Source organism: Aquarana catesbeiana, linkage group LG03 (assembly GCF_042186555.1).
Source record: "Aquarana catesbeiana isolate 2022-GZ linkage group LG03, ASM4218655v1, whole genome shotgun sequence".
NCBI classification, from domain to species: domain Eukaryota; kingdom Metazoa; phylum Chordata; class Amphibia; order Anura; family Ranidae; genus Aquarana; species Aquarana catesbeiana.
Window position 1 is genome coordinate 535,700,736 of NC_133326.1, and position 12,791 is coordinate 535,713,526.

General features: G+C 41.5%; 1 protein-coding gene across 6 annotated transcripts in view; it reads left to right on the forward strand.

The window, feature by feature from the left end:
- The window catches only part of PIK3C2G (phosphatidylinositol-4-phosphate 3-kinase catalytic subunit type 2 gamma), a 190,933-nt gene that overhangs the window by 105,253 nt on the left and 72,889 nt on the right, over window positions 1–12,791 (forward strand). For all 6 annotated transcript variants that reach the window (XR_012242952.1, XM_073621371.1, XM_073621372.1 and 3 more), the window contains 7 exons: window positions 374–499; window positions 1,700–1,811; window positions 4,167–4,291; window positions 7,038–7,226; window positions 7,851–7,944; window positions 9,081–9,175; window positions 9,682–9,862. Coding sequence is in view for 5 of the 6 variants with exons in the window: in XM_073621371.1 (XP_073477472.1) it covers window positions 374–499; window positions 1,700–1,811; window positions 4,167–4,291; window positions 7,038–7,226; window positions 7,851–7,944; window positions 9,081–9,175; window positions 9,682–9,862 (922 nt within the window). In the remaining variant the exon portion in view is untranslated. The remainder of the gene's footprint in view (window positions 1–373; window positions 500–1,699; window positions 1,812–4,166; window positions 4,292–7,037; window positions 7,227–7,850; window positions 7,945–9,080; window positions 9,176–9,681; window positions 9,863–12,791) is intronic.

Below are 12,791 nucleotides of genomic sequence, written 5' to 3' on the forward strand. Positions count from 1 at the left end.
CCTGCTTACCCTGAGCAACTTGAATTTTATTATCACCTCCCTGTTCCATCTATTAATTTACAGAGCAGCTACTGCCACTGAAAGCATGATTTCAGCCGCAGTGTGGCAGCTTAGAGAACCTAAAAGCCGAAAAATAAAGACATTGGGGAATTAAAAGGGTATTTTTTTATTAGGAGTTCTCTTTTATAAGTGACCTCGCCATGCTGGCTGTTACCATGTGCTTACTCTTGGAGGTAGAGTTACTGGGACATAGTAGTCGTAATGTCTGTGTGGTGCTGTAGAGGTGACCTCTGCACACAGAACTATAAACATTTCCAGGATCTAGCCAATGGCAGCCCTGGGCTCTGACATGTCTTTGTGTTTTGTGTTCCAGGATGACATTCCCACTCCTGCTGGGAGCTCTGCCATATGAAACGATGTTGGTGCTGAGATTGTACGCAGTGACAGAAACTCGCAGCACCTTCCTGGCCTGGTCCTGTCTGCCGCTTTACTCCACCAAGTGAGTTATCTGTGTTAACTTCCCTGACAGTGGAGCCCTGAGTTCAACACAATCCTTGGACTTCCCTGAACGGCTTCATCCCAGTGGATATCAGAGCAGCCGTTGCTGCTCATCCATTAGGGTCTATCGATCACTTTCTTTTCTGTATTTGTTTATAATTAGGATGTAAATTGGGGAGATCAATAACTCGGTGATATCCTGTTATGCATGTGAGCGTAGTTCCCTGACACACAGTGATTGGATATCTGTAGGCAAGAAGACAGTGGTGACCACGGACTGGTAGTTCTTCTTCTGTTTAATAGGAAAAGGCTGACTGCCAGTCCAGAGATGGAGACTTAAAGCAGAACTACACTGCATCTGAGCACCACAAGCCAAAAACGCTATTTCATTCATTTTTAATATTTAAAGCAAACTCCCCCATCCATCCATGTCTCCATGCTTTATTTTGCTGAGATATCACTTTGAAAACACCCCCCTAGAAATTCTGGCCGTGGCTATCTTGAGTAAGAGCAGATGATTCCTGTGGCATTTACTTCCTGGAATCCATCTGCCCTTAGCTCAGACATGCAGGGAGGGTGCACTTAGCTGGAAAAAACTCCCCTCCCCTCTTCTACTCCTGAAGACTCCTGAGATGTATGACAACATTTGCCTAGTTCTGGAAACCAGGAAGTTAATGAAGAAATGTAAAAATATGATATACTTTCCTAACGATTTACCAATGCTGGCAGCATAAGGATTAAAAATAGACAATGTTGATTGAGAGAATGTGAGAATGTACCAGGAGTTCAGCTCCTCCCAGGCCTCTAACAGCCAAGAACACAGAGAGAAATTCAAATAATTACAACTGTGTGTGGCCACGGCTCCCTCTTAGCATGTTATAGCTGAGCATTCCTGCTCACGTGATACACCTTGGGAGCCCCCTGTTCTGCACTGAGCAATGATGGCTGTACTTATAATGATGGATAATTGACCAATTGGATTCATTTCAGTTAGCAAATTTTTACTTAGACTCAATCAGATTCTTCACACACATCAATCTTTGGTGATGATTTATTGATGGAGGCACTCAATTAGTACAGTCAGTTATGTGATATAATTCTCTGCTGGAAATAACGTCTAGACATCAGAGAATTGTATGGGGGTGTCAGTGCTGGTTGATGGCACTCTGTGTTCCCCATCTGACCTTTTTCTCTCTTCCAGGCAAATGGTTCAGGGGTTTCTGCTGATTAATATGATATCTCACGCTGAACCACCACCCGCTATCACCCCAGGAGCCTTTGATGTCACCCTGCCCACACTCGTCACTGTACAGGTCAGTCATCTGACCCGTTGTGTATTATATTTTATTAAATTATATTATATTAGACTGAGTTTTATTTTGTTATGTTACATTACATTATACACATAAGGCCATAGGGGACGGGGTGTATTAAAATGTAAAGCAAAAGAACACCAATAACTATCAAGTACAAAGAAGACATATGAACTACTTAAATACACCCCCTCCCCTCTAAATAAGGAGATTTAGAGAGTACATTATCTCACAAAAGTGAGCACACCCCTCACATTTTTGTAAATATTTTATTATATCTTTTAATGTGACAACACTGAAAAAATGACACTTTGCTACAATGTAAAGTAGTGAGTGTACAGCTTGTATAACAGTGTAAATTGTCTGCCCCCTCAAAGTAACTCAACACACAGCCAATAATGTCTAAAGTGCTGGCAACAAAAGTGAGTATACCCCTAAGTGAAAATGTCCAAATTGGGCCCAAAGTGTCAATATTTTGTGTGGCCACCATTATTTTCCAGCACTGCCTTAACCCTCTTGAGTTCACCAGAGCTTCAGAGTTTGCCACTGGAGTCCTCTTCCACTCTTCCATGATGACATCACGGAGCTGGTGGATGTTAGAGACCTTGCGCTCTTCCACCTTCTGTTTGAGGATCCCCCACAGATGCTCAATAGGGTTTAGGTCTGGAGACACGCTTGGACAGTCCATCACCTTTACCCTCAACTTCTTTAGCAAGGCAGTGGTCGTCTTGGAGGTGTGTTTGGGGTCGTTATCATGTTGGAATACTGCCCCGTGACCCAGTCTCCAAAGGGAGGGGATCATGCTTTGCTTCAGTATGTCACAGTACATGTTGGCATTCATGGTTCCCTCAATGAACTGCTCCCCAGTGCCGGCAGCACTCATGCAGCCCCAGACCATGACACTCCCACCACCATGCTTGACTGTAGGCAAGACACAATTGTCTTTGTACTCCTCACCTGGTTTCCCGCCACACACGCTTGACACAATCCAAACAAAATAAGTTTATCTTGGTCTCATCAGACCACAGGACATGGTTCCAGTAATCCATGTCCTTAGTCTGCTTGTCTTCAGCAAACTATTTGCAGGCTTTCTTGTGCATCATCTTTAGAAGAGGCTTCCTTCTGGGACAACAGCCATGCAGACCAATTTTATGCAGTGTGCGGTGTATGGTCTGAGCACCGACAGGCTGACCCCCCACCCCTTCTACCTCTACAGCAATGCTGGCAGCACTCATACATCTATTTCCCTAAGACAACCTCTGGATATGACACTGAGCACGTGCACTCAACTTCTTTTGTCAACCATGGCGAGGCCTGTTCTGAGTGGAACCTGTCCTGTTAAATTTGCTGTATGGTCTTGGCCACCGTGCTGCAGCTCAGTTTCAGGGTGTTTGCAATCTTCTTATAGCCTAGGCAATCTTTATGTAGAGCAAAAATTCTTTTTTTCAGATCCTCAGAGAGTTCTTTGCTATGAGGTTCCATGTTGAACTTTCAGTGACCAGTATGAGAGAGTGAGAGCTATAATACCAAATTTAACACACCTGCTCCCCATTCCCAAATGAAACCTTGTAACACTAACTATTCACATGACACCGGGGAGGGAAAATAGCTAATTGAGCTCAATTTGGACATTTTCACTTAGGGGTGTACTCCCTTTTGTTGCCAGCGGTTTAGACATTAATGGCTGTGTGTTGAGTTATTTTGAGGGGACAGCAAATTTACACTGTTATACAAGCTGTACACTCACTACTTTACATTGTAGCAAAGTGTCATTTCTTCAGTCTTGTCACATGAAAAGATAGAATAAGATATTTACAAAAATGTGAGGGTGTACTCCGTTTTGTGAGATACTGTAGATACATTGATTGAAATTAGATTTATTATTTACTTTTTATCTATCTACTATATACAATATGAGCCCCATAATACTATCTATCCATCTACAATGGGCCCCTTAATATTCTGTATCCATTCTCTATATATTGTTCCTGTAATACTCTCTATATGCTGTATCTATCTACTATATGGATATCACACTCTGTATTTTGTGTGATATTCCAGTATTGTCTTTGTCCGCTAAAAATGAATAGTGTATTGAAAGAGTCTCCCTTCTGCCACTGCAGTTGAGGACTCTATAATAAGATGTAATGTGTTTTATCCTAGTACAGTCTCTGTCATTTAATATGAACAGTATATTGTATAGTATGTATTGTATCAGTTAGCCTGCCTTCTGCTGCAGCAAGCACTGATATATAATGTATTTTTATTCTGATACAGTCTCTGCTTCTAGTTCTTTATATTTTTATAACATTTCCAGTTCATAGCACAGTAACTGCAACATGTTATTTTGTGCAGGTTGATTTCCCACAGACAGTGCACAAATTTTGCAGACCCACTGCAGACAAGTCCAACATTAGCGTCACATTTCAGGATCCGACACATCAGATGGAAATCCTGGCGCAACGTGGCTCTGTGCTCTTGTAAGCTTCATCACTGGTGATTAAAAGGATAAAACAAGCTATTATTTTGGTTTTGGGTGGAGAACAATAAATGGAATTACCTTTATATGGTGGGAAGATTACAGTGCCACAGCTTTTGGTGTCACCTACTCACAGTCAGACTCCCTGGTTATCATTATAGAGAACCCTGGGTGACATTATCATTTGGCTTTGAAGTGGTTGGGGGGTAGCAAGGGATTCTTCTGGGAGGAATTTACTTGTTATTTAGCATATGTGTAGCTAAAAAGAAAAACAGAAAAGTCAGCGCAAGGCACATAACTTACAGTGAGAAGAATGTGTCCCTTCTGCTGATGCCTGTTCTGTTAGTAGAAAGTCTCCTCCATCCATGCCCCAATGAAACATCATCTATGAATGGAGGAAAGGCGGGTGATTGATAGGTTAATTAATAAATCACGTTTCATTCATAGGAGCTGTATTGCGGTTTCTATGAATGGAGTAGCTGGGCAGAAAGGGCAGGCATAGTCAGGCTCTCCTGATGAGAGCCTGTGACAGTCCCTTAGTTGTATTAAGCCTCACTGCACCAGAAGTTAGGGGTAGGGGACATGGATGGAGGAGTTCTACTAACAGAAGAGGAATCAGAACAAGGGACTATTGTAGGTTATGTCCCTCGTGCTGATTCTTCTTTTTTCTGTTTTTAATTTCAGCCTTTAAGCAGCAGCCATGCAGAACTGAAATGTGAATGTTGGTTAGAGTTGTCAGCAGCTAAAGGAAAAGGAAATAATGAGCAGAGTAGAATCTTTGTGGAAAGAAATCCAATCAGGAAAAGGCAGGCAGAGCATTAAGTGGGAGGTGTTATCAGGAAGTGCAAAGTGCAGCCAATTAGATCCCACCGCTCAGTTATTTTAAAGTGGTGAGATTGATTGGTGAACTGATATACAATCGGTCACTTCAAGTGAACTTTCCAAATTCCTTTCCATCTCAATAAAGCTGGGAATAGACGAATCGAAATTCAGCTGGTTCAGCAGGGGACTGGTTGAATAGACTGTTTGTGCCCAGCTTAAGTCGAGAAATCTGGCAGAGTTCAGGAGGAGGTAAGGTGGATCACTTATGAGCCATTTTATTTACTGGCAGAGGTAATTTTCCCTCCACATTGTCTAGTCACCATCACTTATCAAATAAACCAAAACTCAGGTTCAGCACTCATAAAACAAAACTAAAATAAGTCCATTTTATGTGTCTAGAGTAAAATGTCCATGCAAATTGACATTGTTTGCATGGACATTCTATTATAGACACACATATTAGACTTAGATTAGTTTTGTTTTGATTCACAGCACTGCCCCAAATATTCCACCTCTAATATTATCACTCTTAAATAAAGTGCTCAGTGTCCAAATAATACAGTCTTTGCAATAGGTGCTGGTGCTTGGATATCTTGTGCTGAGGCGCCAATCACTCCACTGCTTCACATGCATCAATGTCAGTGCCGTGCCGCCCTCAGATGTTCCCACACTCATCAAAGCTTGTGGACTCTATGCATAAGCATTAAGAGTCATGAGCGCTTATGATGCAGGTTTCACTGGCATATATAGGCTCTCTGGATGTAAACTTTATGCCTTTCCATACTCCAGTGTGGTAATTGGACTCAGTATCTGGTAGATCTCTCACCATGCAAAGAATAAACATGGGTTTACACTCACTTAAAGATGAATATAACAGATGAGAATGCTGAACTTGGAAGCGCTACTTGCAGCGCGTGCTCCATGGGCCTGGATGTGATGTCACCAGTTAACTCCACCCAATGCGTTTCTCCCCTTTCACGGGGCATCTTCAGAAACTCGTTGGGTGGAGTTAACCAGCAACATCACATCGTTCAGCGTTTTCATCGGTTATAATCGTTTTTTAAGTACTGTAAATAATACTATTGAAGTAATTAAAGTGGAATTACACTTTGGGAACTCCTTTTGTTTGTTCTTTGCATGGTGAGAGATATACCAGATACTGAGTCCGGTTACCACATTGGAGGAGCAGTGGAGGACAAAGAGAAAAAAATAAGTCTACATCCAGAGAGCCCATATATGTCAGTAAAACCTGCATTATAAGTGCTCATGACTCTTAATGCTTATGCATATTGTTCACAGGCTTTGAGTGTAGGAACACCTGAGGGGGGCACCCCACTGACATTGATGCATGTGAAGCAGTGGAGTGATTGGTACATCAGCACAAGTTGTTGCAAGATCGCACAAGATATCCAAGCATCAGCATTGTATTTAAAAGACTGTATTATTTGGACACTGAGGACTTTATTTAAAGTTTGGCACTTTGTGTTTACAGTATGATGATTTTAGAGTGATAATATTAGAAATTGAATATTTGGGACAGCGCTGTGAATCAGGATACTATCAATTAAGGTTTTAGAACCTTTGTAACAGCGGCAGTTCTTTTATTCTATAAACATTTATCACTTTGACACTGTAGTTTTGTTTACATCCTTGCATCGGTTAGTACCGGTAGTTTGTTGTTTATTCATTTTGTTGTGTTTCTGCTACACTTGAGTTTGGGTTTACTGTATTTTCTATTACTCTTATGTATCTAATGGTGTGCTAGCGACTAGTTTAGGGATTTTACCATTTACCACAGTTTTTTTATTTTAAAGCATCATCACCTATCAGCTTGGAAATGACTTGCTGTTGTCGTTGTTTTCTGTTATGTTCTTTCATTCCAAAACTCCTTTTTCATCTCCCTCCTCTTCATTTCTTCCCTCTAGGCTCTCTGAAGCAGATAAACAATGTCTGTGGCATTACCGCCACTGTGTGAACAAGCTGCCAGGTAACATTTCATTGCTGCTGGGCAGTGCACCCGGTTGGGATCCCCCAACTATATCCATCATGTACCGGCTGCTGCAAGACTGGAGCTTCTCAGATCCGCTGGAGGGCCTGAGCCTACTGAGCCCCTGGTGAGAATTTCTTTCTGCAGGGTTCAGGTAGAGTAATGGGCGCTTTAAGAAATATTCTCCCCCCTCATTCCCTACTGACTAGCCTTTTTGTTATATTTCTGTTGTGCATCATTTTGTTCCTCAAATACAGCTCACTGATCATTGTGTTATCTCTGCTGACCATCATCAGCTCAGCATGTATAAAGTAGGAATCCCTTTTATATTACAACCTATTTTTAAAGCAGTTTTCCCATCATTGTCTTATATTTTAATTTTCCATAAACAGCTTTTCATGTCCAGGGTAAGATGGAGATTCCCCTAGTATATAATAACCCTACAACCAGTATTTATTCCACACCTCACCCTGGATTTATGTCCCATGGTATTTACCCCACCTCCGGGATATTAGTTTCACCCCAGTATTTATATCCTGCCTCCCGGAATTATTCACCCTCCCCATTATTAATATACCCTTTGGTATCTAGCTTTTACCTAATTATTTATCCATCTCTAGTATTTATTTACCTCTTAGTATTAATCCCCCTTTCAGCATTTATTGCCCCCCCCTGTTATTTATCACCCTGACTGTGCTCCCCATCTTGCATGTTTCTTTTACTTTGTGTAATGGTTCCCAATTTCCTCCAGCTTCTCAGATGGAAACATTCGTGATGCGGCCTGTCGGCAGATCGGTAAGATGTCAGATGATGAATTGCTGGAATTCCTGCCACAGCTCATTCAGGTTAGAATCCCACTGTGCTGCGTACTTTGAAAAATTATTTCAATAAACCCCTCCAGCAATCTATCTTCCAGCCAGAGGCATTGTGAGACTCACAGGGCCTAACTTTACATTCTTCTGTCATCCTCCATGTCATCATCCTCCTTTTCCCTCTGTTATCATCCGACTCTCCCCTGTGTCATCATCCACTTCTCCCCTGTATCATTATCCTCCTCTCCTCTGTGTCAACATTCTTCTTTCCTCTATCTATCATCATCCTCCTTCTTTCTAAATATCACCCTCCTCTCTTTTGTGTCATCATCCTTCTTTTCCCCATGTCATCATCCTTCTTTCCTCCATGTCATCATCTTTTGCTCCTCGCTGTCACTATCCTAATTTCCTCCATATCATCATACTCCATTCTCCTTTCATCATCCTTCTTTCCTCCATGCCATCATTCTTCTCTCATCTGTGCCATTATCATCCTTCTCTCCTCTTTGTCACCCCCCCCCCCATATATAGGGTGAGTACTACTTCTTTTTACTAGGTGGGATTGCCATTTTTCTTTTTTTTTTTTTGCATATATCATCTTTCCTTTCTCCATGCTATCATCATCCCTGCCTCTGTGTCATCATCCTTCCTTCCTCTATGCCATCATCCTCTATTCCTCTGTATTATCATCCTCCTCTCCTCTGTGTCCTTCACCTCCCCTTTGCATAATCCCCATCTTTTCTCCGTATCATCATACTGCTTTCTTCCATATAATCATTGTGATCTCTATGTTATCATACTTCTCCATTTCATCATACTTCTTTTTCCTCCATGTCACGATTTTCTGCTCATCTATGTCTCTGGGCTGGATGTGGCCCGCAGAGAGAGAGAGAGACCCCTGTGACACTTGTGTGACAGCTCTGAGTCTGCCTGGACTGCCACTATCATATCCAAGATGGTGGCGCCCAGCAGCAGTTTCTGGGCTTTTGAATGTCTATACAAGGAAGGGTTTTACAGGCAAATAATATGCCTATAATACATTCAATACACAATCTTATAGGAAGATTGTTGATGACATGAACGGTTTAGTGACAGGGTCTCTTTAAAGGTTCTAAGAACTCCATCTGCCGCCTCCCATCTTTTTTTGCTGACAGTTATTTCTTTGGCAGGCAGTAAAGTTTGATTGGTGCCTAGACAGCAGTTTGGTGAAGCTCCTCCTTGAGCGATCACTGCGATCTGTCCAGATCGCCCACAGATTATTCTGGTGAGTTTTTATGTCTTACAGAATGTGAAGTGAAGTTACCAATAATGCAATCAATAAATGTTTTAGTCCACAAAGGAGAAGATAATTATTACCAGAGTGATCAATGTTTCATGCAGGCTATGAATAATCTGTATAATTTGGAGCACAGCCTGTGAGATATATGACAGTATTTATATTTTATAATGTTATTATATTTATATATTCCTGAGTGTGTAGATACTGGTTAACTGATCCGCTACTCCCACTAACACAGTATTCTTAGCTCACTGCTTATTTTTTATTGGGAAGCACATCAACAGTACTGAGATGGATGCATGGAAAATGGGGGCTGTGTGATGTACTCCTGAGCCATTAAATAGGAATGCATTGTGAGGCATTGCACACCTCGTGCCTCACACTCTTCTTAGCAGCTGCAGCTTCGACATTTTTTACTTTTTATTGCTCTCATGTTTGAGCAGAAACATTTTTTTTGTGAAATAAACATGAAATTTGTTCTCCTCTTGCAGGCTGTTAACAGATGCTACAAATGAATCTCATTATAGACACTTGTATCAGACGCTGCTGGCTGCACTCCAATTCTGTATGGGGAGTGCCCTGAACGCTGAATTCTCCAGAGAGACTAAAATGATAGGAATTCTACAGAAAATTGCTGAGAGGGTCAAGAACGCCCCAGAGGAGAAAAGACAGGTCTCTGCCCTTGTATATTATTATTATTATTTTATTATTAGTTAATCAGGACTCTAAGGTAGCTTTTTGGACTATTGTCATTGTCAATTGTCAATACACATAAGATAATGTTGATAGAAAGCATTTTATACAGAGAATATTACATAGATGAACTTTGCAAAAAAAATATAATAATAATAATTAACCCACCGACACCTGTGATTGATGTACAGTGCCTTGAAAAAGTAGTCCTACCCCTTGACATTTTCCACTTTTTGTCATGTAAATATATTTTATTGAGATTTTATGTGATAGACCAACACAAAGTGGCACATAATTGTGAAGTGGAAGGAAAATGATAAATGGTTTGTAAAATTTTTTACAAATAAATATCTGGAAAGTGTGGCGGGCATTTGTTTGCAGCCCCCTTTACTCTGATACCCCTAATTAAAATCTAGTGGAACCAATTGCCTTCAGAAGTCACCTAATTAGTAAATAGAGTCCACCTGTGTGTAATTTAATCTCAGTATAAATACAGCTGTTCTGTGAAGCCCTTACCAAAACATGTCTGTCCACCTAAACTGACAGGCCAGGCAAGGAGAGCATAAGGCCTGGTTCACACTGATGCGTTGTGATTTTGTTCCGTTTTTTGTCCTTTTTGAGGTGCGAATTTACCACGATTTTACCACGAATTTCAGGAGTTGGACATAGCTGCGATTGATATTCTAGCCAATGGAATCATAATGTAAAAAAAAAAAAAAAAGGTGTTAACTTCCTGTGTACTTCCTGGTTTTTGTGGAGAGTAGTGTGGTGGAATTCGTACATATGTGAACCATCAATGCGATTCAAGAACGATTTACATTGATGTCTACGGAGACTAAATTCGCAACGCAGTAAACTCGCACAAGACCCTCTTTTTAATCGCATTCGTAGAGGAATCGCAGCGCATGTATGTGAACGACCGTCATTGAAAACAATGACTTTAGGGAGGACATGCGAATTTAAAGTGTTTTTGACGCATCGCATTCATCATGAACTCACATCAGTGTGAACCGGGCCTTAATCAGAGAAGCAGCCAAGAGGCCCATGGTAACTCTGGAGGAGCTGCAGAGATTTACAGCTCAGGTGGGAGAATCTGTCCACAGGACAACTATTAGTTGTGCACTCCACAAATCTGGCCTTTATGGAAGAGTGACAAGAAGAAAGCCATAAGAAGTCCAGTTTGCGAGAAGCCATGTGGGGGATACAGCAAACATGTGGAAGAAGGTGCTCTTGTCAGATGAGACTAAAATCAAACTTTTTGGCCTAAAAGCAAAACAAAATCCACTTTGCACTGCAAGTGCACTTGGAAGTAAAGTCGCTGTAGATCCGAGAGGGGCATTGAAGGATAATAAAAAACAGCATTTTAGCTTGCACATGATTGGATGATAAAATCAGCAGAGCTTCCCCTCATTTCAGATCTACCCCTTAGATTTAGAGCGACTGCACTTCCATGTGCACTTTGAAGTGCACTTGTAGTGCAAAGTGGATTTGCCTTTCATAAATAACCCCCTATGTGTGGTGAAGAACTAACACTGCACATCACCCTGAACACACCATACCCGCTGTGAAACGTGGTGGTGGCAGCATCATGTTGTGGGGGTGCTTTTCGTTAGCAGGGATAGGGAAGCTGGTCAGAGTTGATGGGAAGATGGATACATACATCCAACAAATACAGGGCAATCTTAGAAGAAAACTTGTTATGCCGCGTACACACAACCGGACTTTCCGTCAGAATAAACTCTGACGGTCTTTCCGACGGAGTTCTGACGTTGTTCCGCTGAAACAGACTTGCCTACACACGATCACACCAAAGTCCGGTCCTTTAGAACGCGATGACGTACGACGGGACTAAAAAAGGAAGTTCAATAGCCAGTAGCCAATAGCTGCCCTTGCGTCGTTTTTGGTCTGTCGGAATAGCATGCAGACGAACGGTTTTCCAGATAGGAATTGATTCCTTCGGAAAGATTTAAATCGTGTTCTATTTCTAGGTCCGTCAGAATTTTTGAAAAAAAAAGGTCGCTGGAGCCCACACACGATCACAATATTGGATGAAATGATTCCGTCGGACCTTTTCTGCCGGAAAGTCCTGTCGTGTGTACGCGGCATTAGAATCTGCAAAAGACTTGAGACTGGGGCGGAGGTTCACCTTCCAGCAGGACAACGACCCTAAACATACAGGCAGAGCTACAATGGAATGGATTAGATCAAAGCATATTCATGTGTTTGAATGGCCCAATCAAAGTCCAGACCTAAATCCAATTCAGAATCCGTAGCAAGACTTGTAATTTGCTGTTCACAGATGCTCTCCATCCAATCTGACAGAGCTTGAGCTATTTTGCAAAGAAGAATGGGCAAAAATTTCACTCTCTAGATGTGCAAAGCTGGTAGAAACATACCCAAAAAGACTTGCAGCTGTAATTGCAGCAAAAGGTGGTTCTACAAAGTATTGACTCAGGGGAGCTGAATACAAATGCACTCCACACTTTTCAGATATTTATTTGTAAAAAATTGTGACAATCATTTTTCCCCTACACTTCACAATTGTGTGCCACTTTGTGTTGGTCTATCACATAAAATCCCAATAAAATACATATACGTTTTTGGTTGTAACATGGCAAAATGTGCAATCTTTCAAGGGATCTAAATACTTTTTTAAGGCACTGTATCACGTTTAGTGGAATTTATCGCTGGCAGTTTATGTTGATATATTTGGCAATTCCTGCAACTGAAAGCTGGTTCAAGTGCTTAAAATTGTGGTGTGTGTAGCCAACATCTGACTGCACTACCTTGTACTCAGCTTTCCTTTAAATAATTTCCTACACTGTGTCTTTTTCCCCCTCTCCTGTCATCCTCTATATTGCCCCCCCCTACTGTGTCCTCTTCTCTCGTTTGCTGTCATCCTCCATAT